The sequence below is a fragment of the Bos javanicus genome, chromosome 9 (assembly GCF_032452875.1).
Source record: "Bos javanicus breed banteng chromosome 9, ARS-OSU_banteng_1.0, whole genome shotgun sequence".
In the NCBI taxonomy this organism is placed as follows: Eukaryota; Metazoa; Chordata; class Mammalia; order Artiodactyla; family Bovidae; genus Bos; species Bos javanicus.
The window spans coordinates 53609423-53633418 of record NC_083876.1 but is presented as its reverse complement, the minus strand read 5'-3'; the positions used below and the strand labels follow the sequence as shown (position 1 = coordinate 53633418).

General features: G+C 35.9%; 1 protein-coding gene across 1 annotated transcript in view; it reads left to right on the top strand.

Moving 5' to 3' along the window:
* Window positions 1-19372, top strand: part of FUT9 (fucosyltransferase 9) — a 244701-nt gene extending 225329 nt beyond the window's left edge. Inside the window, exon 3 of the mRNA XM_061427790.1 lies at window positions 6394-19372. Coding sequence (XP_061283774.1) covers window positions 6402-7481 — 1080 coding nt within the window. The 5' untranslated portion in view covers window positions 6394-6401 and the 3' untranslated portion in view covers window positions 7482-19372. The remainder of the gene's footprint in view (window positions 1-6393) is intronic.
* Window positions 19373-23996: the final 4624 nt, after the last annotated feature.

The following is a 23996-nucleotide window of genomic DNA, read 5'->3' as shown; positions in this document are numbered from 1 at the left end:
AGTAATAATTTGCACAGAAATCAGAAAGAATCTATTATTCCAAAAGATTTCAGCTGTTATGAGAACTCTGATTCTTGACTAATAAGAAATAATAATGTAATAGCAAACACATGCTTTCTACGGTCTAGGCAGAGAAGGAAATGGCAACGCACTCCAGTACTCTTGCCTGTACTTGCCACTCCAGTACTCTTGCCTGTACTTGCCACTCCAATACTCTTGCTTGTCCACTCCAATACTTGTAATTGCCACTCCAATACTCTTGCTTGTCCATGGGGTCGCACAGAGTCAGTTACAACTGAAGCGACTTAGCATGTATGCATGCATTGGAGAAGGAAATGGCAACCCACTCCAGTGTTCTTGCCTGGAGAATCCCAGGGGTGGAGGAGCCTGGTGGGCTGCCGTCTATGGGGTCACACAGAGTCGGACATGACTGAAGTGACATAGCAGCAGCAGCAGCATGGTCCAGGCACTATAGGAAGCACCTTAAAATTTTTACTTTCTATAACAGGAAAAAGTTGCAATGTGAATATATATGGCAATCCTTGTTTTTTAAACTATTTCTAATTTCAATCCACCTATCAATTTTTGGTGATTCATTTCTGGTTTTGGGGGTTGATCTGAGTTGATCTCTAGATGCCCAAGTAGATCCAAAGTTCTGTTCAAAGGGTTTGTGGTTTTTACACATTTTTACTGAAGATTAAAAAGTTTGCCTTAACAGAAGTAGTTTGATTATGAATTTTCACAACATATAGAAAAGGTACCAAATAGGGATTATCAAAGATGTTGACCCAAGGACTCATAATGGCATAAGGGAAGAACTTCTTCCGACCCCACATCCTAGCTAGTGTGAAATAGAGAGGTATATTGAAGAGGATGTAGTGACTGCAATCTAGGAATAAAGACCAAGTGGCAAGTTACAAACCTAACTATTCTGTTCTATCTTAAACTTTTAGGCAAGTATTGTATAATACTCCATAGTATATCCCTATTTCTTTCTTTCTTTTCTAAAATTGAAGCATAGTTGCTTTATAATGATGTGTTAATTTCAGATTAAGGCTATATATATATATTATTTTTCAATGAAACAGAAGACAAAAAAAAAAAAAACAGTCCAAAATGTAGTACTTGGATGCAATCTCAAAAGTGACAGAACGATCTCTGTTTGTTTCCAAGGCAAACCATTCAGTATCACAGTAATCCAAGTCTATGTCCCAACCAGGAATGCCGAAGAAGCTGAAGTTGAACAGTTCTGTTAAGACCCACAAGACCTTCTAGAACTAACACCACAAAAAGATGTCCATTATATTATAGGGGACTGGAATCCAAAAGTAGGAAGTCAAGAAGTGGAGTAACAGGCAAATTTGGCCTTTGGAGTACAGGGCAAAGGCTAATAGGGTTTTGCCAAGAGAATGCACTGGTCATACCAAACACATTTTTCCAACAATACAAGAGAAGACTCTACACTTGGACATCACCAGATGGTCAATCCCGAAATCACATTGATTCTTTCTTTCCAGCCAAAGATGGAAAAGCTCTATACAGTCAGAAAAAACAAGACCAGGAGCTGACAGTGGCTCATATCATGAACTCCTTTTTGCCAAATTCAGACTTAAATTGAAGAAAGTAGGGAAACCCAGTAGGCCATTCAGGTATGACCTAAATCAAATCCCCTATGATTATACAATGGAAGTGATAAATAGATTCAAGGGATTAAATCGGATAGACAGAGTGCCTGAAGAAATATGGACAGAAGTTCATGACATTATATGGGAGGCAGTGATAAAAACCATCCCCAAGAAAAAGAAATGCAAAACGGCAAAATGGTTGTCGAAGGAGGCCTTGAAAATAGCTATGAAAAGAAAGGAAGTGAAAAGCAAAGGAGAAAAGAAAAGATATACCCATTTGAATGCAGAGTTCCAAAGAATAGGAAGGGGAGATAAGAAAGCCTTCCTTAGTGACCAGTGCAAAGAAATAGAGGAAAACAATAGAATGGGAAAGACTAGAGATCTATTCAAGGAAATTAGAGATACCAAGGTAATTTTTCATGCAAAGATGGGCTCAATAAAGGAAAGAAGTAGTATGGACCTAACAGAAGCAGAAGATAGTAAGAAGAGGTGGCAAGACTACACAGAAGAACTATCCAAAAAAGATCTTCATGACCCAGATAACCACAATGGTGTGATCACTCACCTAGAGCCAGACATCCTGGAATGTGAAGTTGAGTGGGCTTTAGAAAGCATCACTATGAACAAAGCTAGTGGAGGTGATGGAATTCCAGTTGAACTATTTCAAATCCTAAAAGATGATGCTGTGAAAGTGCTGCACTCAATATGCCAGCAAATTTGGGAAACTCAGCAGTGGCCACAAGACTGGAAAAGGTCAGTTTTCATTCCAATCCCAAAGAAAGGCAGTGCCAAAGAATGTTCAAACTAATGCAAAATTGCAACTCATCTCACATGCTAGTAAAGTAATGCTCAAAATTCTCCAAGCCAGGTTCAACACTATGTGAACCATGACCTTCCAGATGTTCAAGCTGGATTTAGAAAAGGCAGATGAACCAGAGATCAAATTGCCAACATTTGCTGGATCATTGAAAAAGCAAGAGAGTTCCAGAAAAACATCTACTTCTGCTTCATTGACTATGCCAAAGCTTTTGACGGTGTGGATCACCACAAGCTTGGAAAATTCTGAAAGAGATGGGAATACCAGACCACCTGACCTGGCTCCTGAGAAATCTGTATGCAGGTCAAGAAACAACAGTTAGAACTGGACATGGAACAATGGGCTGGTTCCAAATGGGAAAAGGTGTATGTCAAGGCTTTATATTGTCACCCTGCTTATTTAACTTATATGCAGAGTACATCATGAGAAACGCTGGGCTGGATGAAGCACAAGCTGGAATCAAGATTTCCAGGAGGAATATCAATAACCTCAGATATGCAGATGACACCACACTTATGGCAGAAAGCGAAGAACTAAAGAGCCTTTTGATGAAAGTGAAAGAGGAGAGTGAAAAAGTTGGCTTAAACTCAGCTTTCAGAAAACTAAGATCATGGCATCTGGTCCCATCACTTCATGGCAAACAGATGGGGAAACAGTGGAAACAGTGGCAGACTCTATTTTTTTGGACTCCAAAATCACTTCAGATGATGACTGCAACCATGTTTCTCCTTGGAAGAAAAGCTATGACCAACCTAGACAGTGTGTTAAAAAGCAGAGACATGACTTTGCCAACAAAAGTCCATCTAGTCAAAGCTATGGTTTTTCTAGTGGTCATATATGGATGTTAGAGTTGGACTATAAAGAAAGCTGAGCGCCGAAGAATTGATGCTTTTGAACTGTGATGTTAGAGAAGACTCTTGAGATTCCCTTGGAGTGCAAGGAGATCTATCCAGTCCATCCTAAAAGAAATCAATCCTGAATATTCACTGGAAGGACTGATGCTGAAGCTGATACTTGGCCACCTGATGCAAAGAACTAACTCATTTGAAAAGACCCTGATGCTGAAAAAATTTGAAGGCAGGAGAAGAAGGGGGAAACGAGGATGAGATGGTTGGATGGCATCACCAACTCAATGGCCATGAGTTTGAGTAAACTCCAGGAGTTGGTGATGGACAAGGAGGCCTGACAGGCTATAGTCCATGGGGTTGTAGAGAGTCAGACATGACTGAATGACTGAACTGAACTGAAGTGAATTCTTTTTCAGATTGTTTTCCATTATGTTATTGTTCCCTGTGCTATACAGTAGAACCTTGTTGTTCATCTATTTTATATATAGCATTGTTTATCTGTTAATCCAAAACTCTTAATTTATCCCTGCCTCCCTTTCACCTTGGGTAAACATAAGTTTGTTTTCTATTTCTGTGAGTCTATTTTTATTTTGTAAATAGGATATTTTGATAGCATTTTTTAGATTCATAAATAGTACCATATGATATTTGTCTTTGTCTGACTTACTTCACTTAGTATGATAATTTCTAGGTCTACCCATGTTGCTACAAATGGCATTATTTCATTCTTTTTTATGGCTATGCAATATTCCATTTTATGTATGTGTCACATCTTCTTTATCCATTCATCTTTCAACAGACATTTAGGTTACTTCCATGTCTCTGGTATTGTGAATAGTGCTGCTAAGAATACTGGGGTCCATGTATCTTTTCAGATTAGATCTTTTCCAGGCATATTCCTGTTTGTTTCCATTTAAAGTTAAGGTTCAAAACACACACATGCCTAAGTGGAATTACTACACCTTGAAGAAGTCTCCTATTCTTAGTTTCATGTTTCTGTCCCTAATACCTTGAAGTATATTTATAGTTTGAAAATCACAACCTGAACCTTTTCTTTTCCAAGTTCTTCTATCCTTTAATGCTCAGTAGATCATTCTTAAAGTATGACCAAAGGTCTCTTTATGGAGAATGCAATTATACACATGCCAATTCTTACAAGTAGTACTTTTTACTGAAGTTTCTGTTATTTTTAATGCTGTAGTCTTTAAACTATATTTCTTCATATTACTTTAAAGTATTAAAATGATTTAAAGACTTTAATTATACTCTTTATTGTTAAAATTAACTTTATGTTTATATGTATTGCTATCTCTGGTGAGACCTATCGTAACAAACTGCAAGTCCTTAAAATATAGGTTATATGAGAAATTCAAGACATGTTAGGTGTCCAACTGAATTTTAGTAATGAGGAATAGGTGAAAAAGTTCTTGTCAAAGGGAAGTCAATTTGGCTCCAAGGGGCAAAGTTTTCTGACAGCTTCTGTAAAAAGCAAGTGTTACTGAGTAACAGCTCTGTTGTTTAGTAATTGACCCCAATACCAGTGGAAAGTTGAGAGCATAGATGATATGCAGAGAGTTAACAAGAAGAACCTCAAGAAACTCAAAATGTCCAGGAATCAGGAAAATTTAGAGGCACATAATGGAAGGAATATTGTGTCTGCCTAGCAACCAGTTTTTCCCATTTGGCCAAATAAAGTGTTGTGGGACTAAAATGTACTATATGCCAACTTTGGGATGCAACAAAGAGAGTCAAAACTGGGAAAATTTGCTCAACTACTGGTAAGAATACCTGTAAGTCATTTCATTCTATAGAGTGATATGTGTTAAATATACCAATAAAGCAACTAAGTATAATTTCATTCATTCATACTTTGTTTATTTTTATTTATCTAGTTACCAATGCTTATACCTTGAGAATCCACCTGAGGTACACAGCAATCCACCCATTCATTTATGCAGTATATATAGCATCTACTAAGCATATATTAAGCACCTACTGTAACCTGGTGATGAGGATATAGCCATGAGAAACAAAGCTTCTCATGAAGTTTACGTTCTGGTATCATCAAGATGACTGTATTCTCTGGCTGCAGCCTAGAGAATCAATGATTATAAAAATGGAGTCATCAAGTACCTAGATTCTGGACCCAGAGCCTGTGTTTAAAAGAATGCTCTGCCACTGACTATGCATGACTTTGGAGTTTCTTAACCATTTGGTACCTCAATTTCTTCATGAATGAGATGAAAATATAATGAGTTAGTACATATACTTACACAGAGATACACACACATGTAAATATATAAATTAATACATATATTGTTAATGTAAGTCCTCATATTAATGCATGGCACTAAGGAGCACCAGATAACTGTCAGGTATTGTTCTTATTAAGGGAAACTGATCAAAATTTGACTCATGGGTAAATGGTGGTAGTGTTAGTCACTAAATAGTGTCCAACTCTTTGCAGCCCCATGAATGGTAGCCCACAAGGCTCCTCTGTCCATGGGATTTCCCAGACAAGAATACTAGAGTTGGTTGCCATTTCCTTTTCCAAGGCATCTTCCTGACCCAGGGATTGAACCCACGTCTCCTGCATTGGCGGGCAGATTCTTTACCACTGAGCCACCAGGGAAGCCCTCACTTATATAAAGGGCAGAGATTAGAGAAATCAAGACAGTAAACTTGATGTGCAATGCACCTCAATGGATTACTGATGCTTGTATTACTTGTTCAAAGAGGATTTAGAAGGCAAGAAACAGCATAATTCAATGGGTAAGCTACCTATTTTGGGCCCTCAATTTCCTCATTCTGCAGAGAAGAGGGGATAAAAGACCTCATTGATAGGGGTAATGTGTTCAAAGTGCTTGGCACCAAGCCTAGTTGAGAGTGAGTGTTTAGGAAACAGGTACTGTTTGCAACTTGATTTTATTGAGCAGACACTATGTTTAGTTTTTGGTGACACTGGAAAAGAAAATGCAGTTGATTTTGTGATTAAGTGTATTTTAGGATGTACCAGCTATTTATCTCAAAATGTATTTGTGATTAACTCTTCATCCCTACCTCTACCTACTCCTCTATCTTTCTTTCCCTTTCTGTTTCACAGAAAAAATTATGACCTCCGCATCCAAAGGAATTCTCCGCCCATTTTTAATTGTCTGCATTATCCTGGCCTGCTTCATGGTGTGTCTGTTCATTTACATCAAGCCCACCAACAGCTGGATCTTCAGCCCGATGGAGTCAGCCAGCTCAGTGCTGAAAATGAAAAATTTCTTCTCCACCAAAACTGGTGATTTTAATGAAACTACTATTCTGATTTGGGTGTGGCCATTTGGGCAGACCTTTGACCTTACATCTTGCCAAGCAATGTTCAACATCCAAGGATGCCATCTCACGACAGACCGTTCTCTGTATAACAAGTCTCACGCAGTTCTGATCCACCACCGAGACATCAGTTGGGATCTGACCAATTTACCTCAGCAGGCGAGGCCACCCTTCCAGAAATGGATTTGGATGAATTTGGAATCACCGACTCACACACCACAGAAGAGTGGCATTGAGCACCTGTTCAACCTGACTCTGACTTATCGCCGTGACTCAGATATCCAAGTGCCTTATGGTTTCTTGACCGTAAGCACAAACCCCTTCGTGTTTGAAGTGCCAAACAAAGAGAAGTTAGTGTGCTGGGTTGTAAGTAACTGGAACCCTGAGCATGCCAGGGTCAAGTATTACAATGAGCTAAGCAAAAGCATTGAAATCCATACCTATGGGCAAGCATTTGGAGAATACGTGACTGATAAAAATTTGATTCCTACCATATCTACTTGCAAATTTTATCTTTCCTTTGAAAACTCAATCCACAAAGATTACATCACAGAAAAGCTCTACAATGCTTTTCTGGCTGGCTCTGTGCCTGTTGTTTTGGGGCCATCTAGGGAAAACTATGAGAATTATATTCCAGCAGATTCATTCATTCATGTGGAAGATTATAACTCTCCCAGTGAGCTAGCTAAGTATCTGAAGGAAGTAGACAAAAACAATAAATTATACCTTAGTTACTTTAACTGGAGGAAAGATTTCACAGTAAATCTTCCTCGATTTTGGGAATCACATGCATGCTTGGCTTGTGACCATGTGAAAAGGCATCAAGAGTATAAATCCGTTGGTAATTTAGAGAAATGGTTTTGGAATTAAAGTTTTCCATCATATACACATTTGGCAAATCATTTTGATGAGATATTATCCAGGTTTTAAGGATGAGAAGAGACATTATTCTGCTTTTGTGTCATAATTTATTTGTATCACTCTCTCAGGTGACATGTATATTTTGATGGAGATTTTTAAGAGTGCAGCATCAGCAATCACTCCACTTGGTTTTAAATTATCTTATATATACCTAATTATGTGACCTGAAAAATAATTTATTATTCTCTATCATTTGTAAACCTCTTTTTTTTTTTTCATATTTTTGTTGTTATCTCTAATGTAACTGTGATTTGATTGTTGTTCCTAAACTGATCAGTTGTTTCATCCACTTGGTAAATGAAGACACATATCTTCAAGTATGAAATATTTTCATTAAACATTATCATCTCTAGTTCCCAGTTGGCATAATGAAGCAATGGAAAATCAATTTGTAATTGAATTCTAACCTCTTTGACTTTGAAGTTGAACAATGTATAACTCTCTATTTGATCTGTTTTTCACCTGTTTGATACGTTTGTGAAGGCAGAATTATTCATGTAGTGAATAAGCCAGATAGTAGAGCAGAACTGTTCTATTCAGGAAGCTATTAGGCTTCTCGTTTATTTTCACTAAGTTGACTTGCAAATGCAGTCACTTGTTCTCATGATATTAAGCTAAATTACTTAAGTATTTTTAAATATCCAATTTGGGGCAATTTTTGGTGCCTGGGAAATAATCCTAGTAACACTTAAGAAAAGCTAAGATAGTTTTCTTCCTGATCTTAACACTCATTATTATAATAAAACAAATAACCTCATCAAATGACAAGGGAAAAGGGTAAGTGTAGATACAAGTCATGTTTATAAATGGTACATTTATGTACAGTTTCTAACATATCAATTTAAAATATTTTTTTCTAAAGGCCCAATGTCTAAAACATTTCCCCATACCTATGGACATCTAAATTGAATATTTGAGATGTTTGTCCTATTATTTAAAAGAGCCTAAATAAAATTAGGGCTTCCCTGGTGGCTCAGATGGTAAAGAATCTGCCTGCAATGTGGGAGACCTGGGTTTGATCCCTGGGTTGGGAAGATCCCCTGGAGAATGGAAAGGCTACCCACTCCAGTATTCTGGCCTAGAGAATTCCATGGACTGTATAGTCCATGGGGACACAAAGAGTCATACACGACTGAGCAACTTGGCTAAATAAAATTTTCATCAAGGTGTTAAGTATAAAATGTTAAACATAATAAAGTGGGAGTCAATAGGGAACACATGCTAACACAAAATGAGACTTCAATGCATATTTGTTGAGTTAATAAATGGATGACATTTAATGTCATCAGAAAAGCTTTGCTTATTCCAATAAAGTGACAGCTCTAGTCTAGAGTTGCTAACTTGAGATGATGTTTTATATCCATTTTTGTAATTATCCATAAATGGCAATATGACCATCACCCTCAGGGTTTTACAGAACCTGAGTAAACTTTCATTACACTAAGTTTTTAGAGAATTCACCCCTGAACTTGCAGTTGCTGTACAGTGTTTCTCCTCCATACGGTTAAGGGCTGGATATAAGCAGAGAACAGTAGATGTGAAAAGATGGGACTCTAAGGATTCTCAAATAAACCATTTCCCAAAAGAATCTTTAATGACTTTATTCCAGTCAGACCAAAAACCCATAAAAAGTGTTAGAATGTACTGATGACATCTATTTGAGTCTGTTTGTGAATTATTCTTATAGTCCTCTATATCAATAGAACTCAAATCCACAATTTTCTACATCAAATGTAAGCTAGACAGAGAGGCAAATTTGGATTCAGAAAGCAGGAGTTTATGTCCAACAATCCAGGCTGCCTTCTGAGGAAAGGAGCTCTCAGTACCACTAGAAGGATTTGAACAGAGGAAAATTACTGCATTGGTTGAAGGACTGTTTGATCTTCAGGTTCATTCCTTTACCCATGATTGAACAGGCTCCTTGTGTCAGGCAAGGCCCTGACCAGAGAAAAGATGAACAAGGTACCATCACTGCCTTAAAGAAACTTACATTAAGTCGAGAGAGAAGGAAAACTTCCTTTGAGTCTATGTTTAGGCACATATACTCTGAATGAAATTTATATGAGTCACTGCTGACTTAATGAAAATAAGATAATAAATTTCTCCAACTGATTAGCTATTTGGCCAGTTTATGAGCCACAGACTTTGTTTATTCATTTGACCCAATGGAAGATGCCTGTCATATTATCTCTTATAACTGGATAGCATCCAGAAATGGCATGTCTGTGTAGGTGCCCTCGTAGATAAGGAAAGATTTCCACCCTCATTTATTTCATCATGTTCAAATAGATCAAACATTTATGTTTACATTGTTATCTTTTTGACCTACTAAAAAGTGTAGGGATCTAAAAAGAATGCATTACTAACAAATTTAGAAATATCTACTTTCTTCAAAAGCAGAAAAGCATTCAATAAAAAGCCTTTACTGCCTTGGATGCTCATGATTGCAAAGAACCAAGAAACCTGAGGGCAGTACCCTTATTGTTAACTATGAGTTTGGTCTCTTTCTCAGTCTGAGACTATAATTACATTCTGATAATATGGCTCAAGCTAAGGCAATAATACTAAGTGACTAACTAGCACATCTGTATATTAAAAATCCATTCCCAAGTCTCCAAAGAATAAGTTTTCTTAATTTGAAGTGCCAAAAATGAATGAAAACTTCAGTTCTAGGTCCATTGATCAGTGAGTTTTAGGACTGGAAGTAATTATAGCAATGTTTACAAGCAAATCCCTTCATTCTACTTATGAGGTAACTAGATTCAAAGATAATATTTATTTAAGACATATGTTCACATACTACACACACACACACACACACATACACACACACAAACACCCCACAGCTATATTGACATAGCCAAGATTTGAATTTCAGAATACTATCTCCCTCAGTTTTGTGTTCTTTTTTCATCATATTCTTACCTTATCACTGAAGTACATCTCAATTCTAAAAATGTGACTATCTTATTGGAATTATTAGGGGTTTTAAATGTTATACTCTGTGTGGAAGCATTTTGACTTAAAAAATATATACATATGGTCAATACAACATGAAACTTGTTAGCATTCTTTCTGGCTTAAGTATCTTAGGAGTTGAGCAGAAGGAAGTAGGCTTTCACTACATTTTAAGTGAAATGCAACCTTCAAGATGGTGACTATTTATTTGCTACTTCTTTAATAAATCCTGTGGATTACAATTCTTTTTAAGGTTATCTCATGGTGAAAGATAAAGATTTGGCAAAACTGCTGGTTATAAAAACAAACTTGCCAGGAGGTAAACTGTGAATAAAAAAAAAAAAATAGTCCACTCAAAATGTTTTATTTAAAAATATAAAAATATTTTACTTTCAATTATCTAAATATTTAAATATTATTCACTATAGGCCTTACTAATAAAGAAATATAAATATTAATTATTATGGGCCTTATTAATAAGAACATGTACTTAATTCTCCAAATCCAGTAGTAGGGCATATCTGGAAAAAAAAGACAGTCATAGTTTATGACAGCCATAAATTTGACAATATGAAGTACAAACTGAAAAGAATTATCTAAATAAGAAACCACTATCCACTTAAAAATTATATATTTACTACATAAATTCTGATAATCCCAGAATGTATAGGAATGCCTTCTGTTGTGAGGGCTTAGAAAGCTCAGAGCATTTGAGGTATAAATTAACCAAATATTTAGAAATTATTTGCTGACCCTTTAAATTCCTGTCTTCAGTTGGAGGTTAAATATGGAAAGAATTGGAAACTATACTTTTGAGATCTTTTTGCCTACCTGTTTTCAAACTAGATTCCATGAGTCTTGAGGTAATCATCCATAAAATGTCTTTGTATGACTTAATTACCAAAACAAGGCTTAGATCCTTACATTATGACTTTGTGCTTTATCATATCTTTGAGTGCCCTTAAATTCTGATCTTGTTTAAGGGGATTTCTTACTGCATTAACTATAATCAAGCTGTTAAACACAATAAACTTTAGAATCTAAAAGATAAATCTAGTGCCTAATATACAGGAGGGTCTCAACAAATATTTTTTGAAAGAATAAACAGATTGCATTAGAGACCATGCAAAATATTTTTTTAAATGTGATGAGTTCCAGCTTCTTGGTACCCACCTGAGGTGATATACTTACTTCATTGGTCAGTTTGCTGCCTAAGTGCAAAAGAAAGCCATTTTAAGGTCTTTCTAGTCTTACTGCATTCTATGACCCCCAAAGAAGTAACAGTGCAAGAAAGATTAAGAACTTGGAACATGTTGAAATTCTATTCAAATATTAACATGCTACCTGTTTCTAATAGGAAGAATAATTAGTTTTAAGAAGAATATAAAGTGCAAGCAGAATATAAAGCAAGTTTCTCCCAAACTGTGCTTGTGAGAAATATCTTTCTTTCCTCCCTAATTGCACTTTTTTTAACATCACAAACATCAGTCAATTAAGATGTTTTTTTTTTTTTTCCTGGTGTCTCTCATTTAGAGATTTTGTAGCATTTTACAAATGGGTAAGCTCCACTACTACCAAAAGTCTTCTTCCTCTCAGTAATTCATATTGAATGAATTCATATCCACAAGCATTATATAAAGCAGTTTACAGCATAAATGAACCACTCCAATATTCTCGCCTGGAAAATTCCATGGACAGAGGAGCCTTGTGGGCTACAGTCCATGGGGTCGCAAAGAGACACAACTGAGCACCCAGGCAACGCAACAACAGCAACATAAATGAGACTTTGCCTGCTAAATCAGAACTAGTAATGCTAGGCTGGGTTATTGGTCCTAAAAACTATAATTTGAGAAGACCACTTAACCTCTCTGGACCTTGCTGTCTGTAATGTTCCTTTTAGCTCTGTTACTCTCTCATCTAAGATCTAAATTGATGTTTGTGTGTGTTTGCAAATGCAATTCCAATGACCATCATAAAAAATATTTTAAAGGTAAATATTCCAAGAGAATTGCCTTTTACTTCTCTGAATAGGCATTTAAAGCATAAAACTGATTATTAATCTAATATTTGGAAAGAACCCTAATCCAGTGCTTGAATATAGCAAGTACTCAATTAACTAAGCCTGCTTCTTTAACTCCTTCCTCCTCTTAATTCTCTACCTACTTCCTTTGCAATTCATGTACTCACTATTCCCTGAGACCTTAATTGCCTGCAGAAAAATAACCATATATTGGGCATTATTTTAAAATATTTTAGATTTTTCTATACTATCCACATTCTTATCAGAATAATGTAGAATTTTTACTGATGCGAAAATTTCAGGAAAGCAGTGGACCTGCATAGTCAATTCCCAGGTGATAGTAAAATAGTGGAGCTAATTTGAGTAAGCCAGATTGAATACATCTGGACAATTGAGCTATTTTTTAAACTCATGGCTAATATATATTTATTCATTTGACTTAAATATATTTTAAAGAAGAATTTTAAAAGAACCTCTCAAACAGTAGCTGCCTTTGTCAATATTAGTGAAAAGCCTGGTTCCTGGGTCACCTAACTTAGAAAAACCAGAGGTATTTATGAACAATACTGATTCCTAGGCCCAGCTTATGCAATTGGAATCTCTTCATATAAGTTTTAAAAAAAAATGCTTTTAATGCATGTCCTAAGTTAGATTCTTCCACGCTATATTTTGTGAACCATCATAAGATAATGGTTCTCCAACACACACATGTTTTTGGAACTTCATGAGAATCATTTGAAAAAGTGTTAATAATGCAGAGCTTCTGATTCTCTGAGTCTGAGATGGGAGCTGAAATTTGTATTTTTAAAATCTCCCCAGATAGTTCTGATACACTCTCAATTTTGAAGTCTGATTCTTAGCCACCTGTTAAACGGGAAATATTCTATTGCTCAGTTGATAGGAGCTATCACCTTTCTTGAGTTCAAACTGGAATCTTTCAAATATGTCAGTAAAGTATTCATTCCTCTACTTCAAGATCCAAAGCATTGTCTGTGCCTAATTATTCCATGCAGGGTCTCCACAGGTGATGCCACCTCTGAAAGCCACCGTCTACGCCAAAGACATAAGCAATTCTTGGCCTGGAGGAATTAGTAGGATAAGAAAAGGTTGTATATCTTGAAAAAAACCTCTCATTGTCTTTCGGGGTTATAACTTCATGTTTATATTTTACAATGAAAGGACTAGACTATCTGATTACTAAAATTCTTTATAGCCATAAAAATTTAAGCTTCTGTAATCTGCTTATCTGCTATATGTGTTTAAGAGACACATAAAGGATAAGCTTTCCCATATTCCAAAGTCCTTGCTTGATGAATAGAAAGTAATTTGCAATTGGAAAATAGTAGCAAGGTAGAGTACATAAATTTTTTTAATTGAAGTATAGAAAATTGATTTACAATAAGAGATGAGGATTCAATTCCTGGGTTGCATTCAATTCCTGGATGAGGGCATGGCAACCCACTCCAGTATTCTTGCCTGGAGAATCCCATGGACAGAGGAGCCTGGTGGGCTACAGTCCATAGGGTCACAGAGTCGGACATGACTGAAGCAACATAGCATACATGCATACATAGTAGATGATGTACAGTATAGTGGTTCAACATTTTTATAGACTTATGCCATTTAAAGTTACATTATAAAATAACGGCTATCTTTTCTTATGATGTACACAATAAACAACAAGTTTATATTGTACAGTATGTGGATTTTTGATGACCACAGATTTAGAGTTGAATCTTAGCTCTTCCATTCACTATATGCAAGTTAAATTACTTCTCTTAGCCTCAGATTTTGCATGTGGAGGTAACATGCATGTGGAGGTAACATATTCCTGATGGTTTTTTGTGTGTGTGTGTGAGGACAAATGAAATGTTATTTAAGTGACTATACAAGGTGTCCAATGAATATGGTTTGGGTGACTCAGCAGTAAAGAAACTGCCTGCAGTGCCGGGGACACTGGTTCAATCCCTGGGTTGAGAAGATCTCCTAGAGAAGGGAATGGCAATCAACTCCAATATTCTTGTCTGAAAAGTTCCATGGAGAGAGGAGCCTGGTGAGCTACAGTCAGATAGAATCAGATATGACTTAGTGACTAAACTACCACCACCACTATAAAGAAAGGTCATTGTGGGGAATCCAAAATTATTTCCACAATCTCATTTCTGAGACTCTGAAAACACTAAGAAGACAGTGTATAAGAATCATTGCAAATTTAAAGAAGCCACAGGAATAATCTTTAGGAGAGGTGTAACAAATATAGTGTGGAAGCGTGCATTCACATCTTCTGTAATGCATGGGGTGTGGGAAGCTGACAGTCATTGTATATTGGTATGATTTGCATTACTAAACATATACATCATTTCTTAAAATCTTTGGAACCCAAAGCAGACCTAGTTTTCTCTCCATACTTACGAACAATCAATAAGTTAATAGTCAATTTTGCTGGTATGGCTCAATCAGTTAATGGAATATCAGGAAGATTCTCAGAGATCATTATCTGGTAAGGAAAGGGGCCTAGAAATATTCAACAACTTGACTTAATCGCTCATTTCAGTTGTCCAGGAGTTTAGCCACAGAACTAGTTATGATACAAGTTAGGAAAGAGAATTAAGTCTTCTTTTCATAAAGTTTTTAAAAAATGCTAAAAGATTCTTTTAAAATATTAGGGTATACATTCAATAAGCAGGAATATATTTGTTTAGTGGTGCAGAAATAAAATAATTCTTAACCAGAGTGTGCTTAAGACTCCTCTAATTGCTAGTTTCATAATAAAAAGAGTTTTGACATGAATAATCTCAGTTGTTTGTGTGCACAATTTCTAAGTTATACTATAAGAACACAAAAACTTAGACTTAAGGAAAAACTTTAATGTGTAAAAAAAATGATATTCAGAATAGTATTTTTAAGTAGTTTCTAGTTGCATTGCTTTAAAAAATATTAGAAACATTTATCATTTCAGATACAACAGAAAATTTCAAAAACTGAATTAAGTCATTTTTCTGAGTTCTCTGGCAACCAATTTGTTGAACTAAGTGTATATATAAAATATGTTGTAATATATTCATCTAAAATTTTGAATCTCATTGTGAAAAACATAAGTTTTATCTGAAATATTTTAAAAGCTATTTCTACACAGAGGTACATTAACAGTGGTTGCTTTCTACACATGACTGCATTCCATTTTGATTAATGAGAGTGCAGGAGATGGAAAAGCAGGCTCGGCAGAAACAGTACCCAGACTAAATTAACAACCCAGTACTACTCATTATGCAAGAAATATGTGCCAGAGTTACAACAGTGCATCCCCTGACCTCAGATGGGCCTCATTAGCCACCTTTGGTCCCTCAGATGAGACAATCCTGAAGATGCCATCCTCATCCAAGACAATTTTGCTGCAAGAGAGCTCACTATCATCCAATGTAGGATACATGTCTCCAGGGACTGTAATAAGATCAGGCCTTTCTTTACTGGTTTTCAAAAGCCCTTGAGCAAATTGCGAATATCTGGTTGTCTGTATAAAACCAGGAGCAGTGCACTTCTTAGATAACAGATGACATATCTCACATATTTTACATATTTTTAACATAATGAATCCATGGACAAAGAACATCAAGAAAACAAAACAAAAAGTCTCTTTTAGTTTGTAGATGCTCTACACTCAAATCAATAAAATCTCTTGCCCTGGAAGATTAGCAAATTATGTGGAATCCATTGGAAATAGAGACGGGGGGAGGGTGGGGGACTGTGAAAACAGCAACATGTCTTTTTACTCTTAAAATAAAAAATTTAATCTCTAGAGCAATCAGAGAATTCTTTTTTTTTTTTTTTTTAAGGTTAGGTTCAGTAGGAGTCAAGGTTAGTGGAGTCATTGTAAATTTTTTCTATAAATCTTGTGTCAGATAAAAGTAAGAAGTAATGCTTCCTAAAGGAAATGCAGCTGGTCAAAATTATTTGAATGGAATTATTGAGATTTACCATCTTCATTGTAATACTGTGATTTATTCTGAATCCAAAACAACTTGTGTATAGTGTTTTTAAAGGGAAAAAATAAAGAGCTGGCAAGTCTGCAGGTAGACTGAAGTTCACAAAGCTCAGGAATGAGAAAAATGATGACAAGAAACAAGGAAAGGAATAGTGAATCAGAACTCAAACTCTAGTTGACACAATCTATTGCATAATTCACTAGCTTTTCTGAGCCACAGATTTCTCATCTGTTAACCGATTTCAGTGGACTTTACATTATCATCCTCTGAGAAGCTCTTACAAATTTTAATTTTTTGGTTAGACATCCTGATTTAATTAGCCTGGCACAGGACATGAGCTGTAATATATTCACCTAGAATTTTTCTTCTTTTCTCCCTGCTCCCCTCCTTGCGGTCACGTGGATGGTCAGTGAGCCATAGGGAAAAAAGTTGACAGGCAATAACTAAAGAGCTGCTAAAGAAGAAAGCAACAAAAGAGATGTACAGGTGAAGAATAGGGATTCTATATACTTTCTCTTACCTAATATCCTCAAGAACACACATAAAAAGTCACCCATATCTTTTTTTTTTAATGTAGGTTAAGTGTAACTTTGAATAAAATGACATATACTCAAGTAAGGAAGATCAAACTATCATGCTGAAACAAAATGTGCCAATTCTAGCCAATATGTGATTTGTAAGGGTCAGTAATCCACAAACTATTTGGATGGTAATTGTGTATTTTATTCATGTAATGTGATTTTGCACTATTGTATTGTCATATTTAAACAGACTCAAAAACACCCTGAAACCTAAATGCCAAATGTACAGTTTACAGGTTCATGTTATTTCTGATAAGGATTTAATTGCATTGTGCTAATAGTTGTTTAAGGCTCTTAACTTTCTGTATGTGTATTATTGCCATGCAAACCCAATAGGGTTGTTGTAAGCACACTAATTGATCATGTGAATTTTGTAGATAAAATCATACATTGATCAGAAATCACTTTTCTACTTATTTTTTTGTAGAGTATTTTTCCACACTTGAAAAAAACATGATTATTTTATATCAAACATCAGCTTTTCTTTAAAATCTTATTTTAGTAGCCAGTGCATGCTTGAAACTAGATGTGCTAGAAATTATATGACAATATTAAGGTTCTGTTACATTGGGTGAAAAATGCATGCCGTTAGTGAATCACACAACTTTGGGGAGATTCACACTGACAGCTCATCCACAGGCTTCATCTCATTCCGTGTGCATGATTCACATTCTTTCAAAAGTCCTTTTTAAACTTCAGAAGTGAAAATGTTACTCTTGGTGTGAATGAGCCCATAGACAATGCTACTTTGCTTATTTTCTAACTTTGCAGTGTATTGTGGTAAATTCCACTCTTCCCAATTTTCTTCTTGGAGTTTCTTGTTGGCAATAAAATACAACAAAATCACTTGTTGGCAAATGATACAATTTACTGTATAGCATTTTCCTATTATAAAGCATGAAAAAAAATTCATCTCAATTCATTCCATACTATGAACACAATATTCTGGCAGCTTTTTCTACAATCAAGAATGGTATGTCTTTTTTTTTTGACACTGCCAAAATCAGTACTACTGCCAGTGGGGTTATTTAAAAAAAAAAAAAAAAACTTGAGGCCTGATCTGCACAACACTAAATTGGGCAATAACACAGAACATCCGGGCAGTGTGGACAGCCAATCAGTGTAACTGGTAGGAGGAAAAAAGATAAACCCAATCTTTTCCTCAGTAACTTGGGTAAAGAAAAAATGTGAATTTGGGCTGCAAGACAAAGCCTCTGCATGTTGATAATTTGCAGTAGTCCATGTGAGCAGAAAGTACTCCATTCAGCAAAGTCTTATTTTTATTTTTGCTTTTGTGTTCTTTTTTCAGAAAATATGCTTTTTGAAAGGCTTAATTCCAAACTGATCATAAATGTAGACCAACAACCAGCACCCACACCCAATGAAATTAGTTATTCACCATAATATGGTAAGGCTAGAACATAGCACTTGGTGACTTAAACATCAAGGTAACATTTATACTGTTGGAAGGTACTTTCACTGCTATGTTATTAAAACAGTGGGGATCCTATTTATACATTTATTTATTTATTTACAGACATTTGGTTCATTCAGGTTATTTTAACAGCTTCAGTGAAGTTAATATAGTGGTATGAAAACCTGACTCTAGCTACTATTCCAAGTGAAAATCTTGCTACTGAGTCTTGCTACATCTTGGAGTCAAGCAGTAATCCAAATAATGAGTAACAAGTCCCAGCAATGTGGAGGCCAACTTCCCGGACCAGGATGTTGTATGTTTATGACATTTAGCAAACATTAATCTGGGCTCTTAGTTTGCTACCATACTGTTCCCTATATTGATTCAACCTGTAAATAGCATAACACATTATGGCAGCTAAGCAAATATGTTAATAAGCCATGAGAGGCAAAATGCCATTGAAGATCTGTATATTCAGCTATTTGGAGAACTTGTGTTTTCCACAAATTAAACTGGAGATGTCATCTGAGATTTTCTTCCCTTAAAAATGCCATTATAATTTGGATTCCTTGCCATTGATGTATTTCTGGGCTTATAAATATATGATGTAATTGCTATAGTTATAATTTTGTGAAATTTTGTTTACCAATTAATAGTGACTTCAATCTGTGCTATGATCCCCAGGCAGAAATAAATGTATAAAAGATTTGAGCCTGTATATGTAAGCAGAAATCTCTTCAATCATATTTCCTATATTCAGTGTAAGTACTTCACTGATTTATCACTAGAATTATTCCTTGGATGTGTAAATAACGATGTTCTATTCAGGCCTAATGAACTCTGTACTGTGAATATTTAAAATAAAAAGAATTCAATTTAAATGTGCAATACTTACTGCTGGTTATTTATAATGCTCACATTCAAAATCATTCATTTGAGGAAATTTCTTTCCACTTACATTAACATCTAGATTCCCTGAATACACTGAAATAAAATTTAAAAGCTAAATAAATCTTACAGCTTATACATTCATTAAAAATACCAAATCAAAAAATGACGTGAACCTCAACAGTACTCTACAGGGTGAGTAGATCTTGTGTGAGTTTGGATGCCTGCATGTATATCTCAATGTGTGGGTCTGTGTTTTGTGTGCTCATGTATATATTTGTATATCTCTGCTGTGTGTGGGGAGGAGGGAGTGTTTTTTTTCTTTCTCTTGGTTTCTTACTTCTTTCTTGTCTTTGGGCAGATAGTATATTTCAGCAAACATGGAGGGAAATCAAAACTCCTCAGTCCAAACTTTACAACTTGGATTCAACCACGTACAGGTATTAACTGGCCATTCTTACTTAGGTTAGCTATCCCTTCTCCAGGTAGGCAAGCACTCAGAGATAAAAAGTAATTCATCTGGGTAGACATCCCATGAGTGGCTACTGCACCAAATACGTCTATAACAATCCTCCCAAAATCTCTGAAACAGATCCTATAGTGATCCCAAGTAGTTCTTGTAAATTCTGTGGTCAAATATAAATGATAATAGTAGTAAATATATATCAAAGGCTTTCAATAATCCAGGCAATATTCTAAGTACCTGATATGTTTTTTCATTTAATCTTTATAGCACTCTACCAGTTGTAACAATACCTCTATTTTTCCCAGCCAAAAAGTTGGGACGCTCACCCAAGTTGACACATTTGCAAAGGGATAGACTTGAAATTTGAGGCCAAGCAATTAATCCCAGGTTTCAATGCTTAACCACTAAGTTCTACTGGTTAGAAACAGTGGGTTAAAAGAGGCTGAAGCAATGATTGGCTGATTGATCTTAAAGAATTCCTTACTAACCTTAATGTGTTGCTGTGAATTATGAATTTTCCAGATCAGGAGAGAGCATAAAGTTTCCAAAGTTTCCTTTGGAAAATGTAAATCAACTTCTTATTTTCAGGGAATAACTGAAAGCAATAGACCATTCTTTGGAGAATGTTCCTATAACTTCTTTTGTTCTGGGTTAATAAAATAATACACAGGAAGCAAATGAACCATAAGGAAAATTGAGCAAAAATTAAGTGCATTTATTTTCAGTTTAATATCAATTGGTATAGAACTATCTTCCTACAGGTCCTAAAATTAATGAAAATGTCAATATGGATAGACAAAACTGAATTGTGGGATACAACAAAACAAATTTTAATTAAAAAAAAATCAGTTGTAAAGAAAAAGAACAGCTCATTTTCAGATAAACAAATGAAAGCAAAATGTTAACTAGCAAGCAGCCCATGTATATGTCATAATGCTTCAAGAAATTATATGTTCAAAGAAACAGGTACTTTTAGGAAGCATATAATTTCATTAAATACTGATAAATTTATAGTAACTTCAAAATGGAAGCTAAGGAAGCAATTTCTTTCTATGTGAAAGAAGATCACTATCTTCTTTCACAAAACAGTGATTTATTCATTCAACAAACATTGATTTAGTGCCTCCTGGATGCAGGAACCTTTTGTATTTTAGAGGAGGACAGATAAATAAGACACAAATTCTTCTCTTTTATATTCCATAATTTATCCTCAGATAACCCATACCCTTAGGGGAGAAACTGCATTCAGAGGAGGGAGAAATGAACAGAAGAAAATGAAGAAAGGCTACAGAAAAGAATGTCATTTAATGTGGACAGGTGGGTCTTAGGAAGAGCAGGACATGAATGACAGGAAAGGGAACTGAGTGATATGGACAGAGTACATGTGAAGTACAGAGAAAAAAACATAATTTAGTTTAATTACAGTCTTGTGTCTACCAGGGGAGGTGTAAGCAATGAGATATGCAGGTTTTTGTGGAAACCGGAATAGAACTTGCCTATCCTAGGACAGAACCTACCATGAAAATGAGGCAATGTGATGATTATCTGTGGAGCCTGGAAGACTTGTCCAGATTTTAGTAGCTGTAACTCCTCACCAGGAGTGATTATGCTCCTGAGGAGTCATTTGGCAAATAAGGAGTTTTTTTTTTTTTTTTTTTAGCTTTTAGTATATTCTTTTTTTTTTTTTTCAGTTTATTTATTTTAATTGGAGGTTAATTACTTTAAAATATTGTAGTGGTTTTGCCATACACTGACATGAATCCACCATGGGTGTACATGCGTTCCCCATCCTGACCCTCCCTCCCAGCTCCCTCCCCAACCCATCTCTCAGGGTCATCCCAGTGCACCAGCCCTGAGCACCCTGTCTCATCAATCAAACCTGGACTGGCAATCTGTTTCACATATGATAATACACATGTTTCAATGCTATTCTCTCAAATCATCCCACCGTCGCCTTCTCCCACAGAGTCCAAAACACTGTTCTATACATCCGTGTCTCTTTTGCTGTCTCACATACAGGGTCATCGTTACCATCTTTCTAAATTTCATATATATGTGTTAGTATACTGTATTGGAGTTTTCCTTTCTGACTTACTTCACTCTGTATAATAGGCTCCAGTTTCATCCACCTCATTAGAACTGACTCAAATGTATTCTTTTTAATGGCTGAATAATACTCCATCGTGTATATGTACCACAGCTTTCTTATCCATTCTTCTGCCGATGGACATCTAGGTTGCTTCCATGTCCTGGCTATTATAAACAGTGCTGCGATGAACATTGGGGTCTCTTTCAATTCTGGTTTCCTCGATGTGTATGCCCAGCAGTGGGATTGCTGGGTCATATGACATAAAGTTCTATTTCCAGTTTTTTAAGGAATCTCCACAGTGTTCTCCATAGTGGCTATACTAGTTTGCATTCCCACCAACAGTGTGAGAGGGTTCCCTTTTCTTCACAGCCTCTCCAGCATTTATTGTTTGTAGACTTTTGGATCGCAGCCATTCTGACTGGCGTGAAATGGTACCTCATTGTGGTTGTGATTTGCATTTCTCTGATAATGAGTGATGTTGAGCATCTTTTCATGTGTTTGTTAGCCATCTGTATGTCTTCTTTGGAGAAATATCTGTTTAGTTCTTTGGCCCATTTTTTTGATTGGGTCATTTATTTTTCTGAAATTGAGCTGCAAGAGCTGCTTGTATATTTTTGAGATCAGTTGTTTGTCAGTTGCTTCATTTGATATTATTTTCTCCCATTCTGAAGGCTGTCTTTTCACCTTGCTTATAGTTTCCCTTGTTGTGCAAAAGCTTTTTATTTTAATTAAGTCCCATTTGTTTATTTTTGCTTTTATTTCCATTACTCTGGGAGGTGGGTCATAGAGGATCCTGCTGTGATGTATGTCAGAGAGTGTTTTGCCTATGTTCTCCTCTAGGAGTTTTATAGTTTCTGGTCTTACGTTGAGATCTTTAATCCATTTTGAGTTTATTTTTGTGTATGGTGTTAGAAAGTGGTCTAGTTTCATTCTTTTACAAGTGGTTGACCAGATTTCCCAGCACCACTTGTTAAAGAGATTGTCTTTTCTCCATTTTATATTCTTGCCTCCTTTGTCAAAGATAAGGTGTCCATAGGTGTGTGGATTTATCTCTGGGCTTTCTATTTTGTTCCATTGATCTATATTTCTGTCTTTGTGCCAGTACCACACTGTCTTGATGACTGTAGCTTGGTAGTAGAGCCTGAAGTCAGGCAGGTTGATTCCTCCAGTTCCATTCTTCCTTCTCAAAATTGCTTTGGGCTATTCCAGGTTTCTTGAATTTCCATACGAATTGTGAAATTATTTGTTCTAGTTCTGTGAAAAAATACAGTTGGTAGCTTGATAGGGATTGCATTGAGTCTATATATTGCTTTGGGTAGTATACTCATTTTCACGATATTGATTCTTCTGATCCATGAACATGGTATATTTCTCCATCTATATGTGTCCTCTTTGATTTCTTTCATCAGTGTTTTATAGTTTTCTATATGTAAGTCTTCTGTTTCTTTAGGTAAATATATAAGTTAAATAAGCAAGGTGACAATATACAGCCTTGATGCACTCCTTTTCCTATTTGGAACCAGACTGTTGTTCCATGTCCAGTTTTAACTGTTGCTTCCTGACCTGCATATAGGTTTCTCAAGAGGCAGGTCAAGTGGTCTGGTATTTCCATCTCTTTCACAATTTTCCACAGTTTATTGTGACCCACAGAGTCAATGGCTTTGGCATAGTCAATAAAGCAGAAATAGATGTTTTTCTGGAACTCCCTTGCTTGTCCATGATCCAGCAGATGTTGGCAATTTGATCTCTTGTTCCTCTTCCTTTTCTAAAACCAGCTTGAACATCTGGAAGTTCACGGTTCACATATTGCTGAAGCCTGGCTTGCAGAATTTTGAGCATTACTTTATTAGCATGTGAGATGAGTGCAATTGTGTGGTAGTTTGAGCATTCTTTGGCATTGCCTTTCTTTGGGATTGGAATGAAAACTGACCTTTTCCAGTCCTGTGGCCACTGCTAAGTTTTCCAAATTTGCTGGCATATTGAGTGCAGCACTTTCACAGCATCATCTTTCAGGATTTGAAATAGCTCAACTGGAATTCCATCACCTCCACTAGCTTTGTTC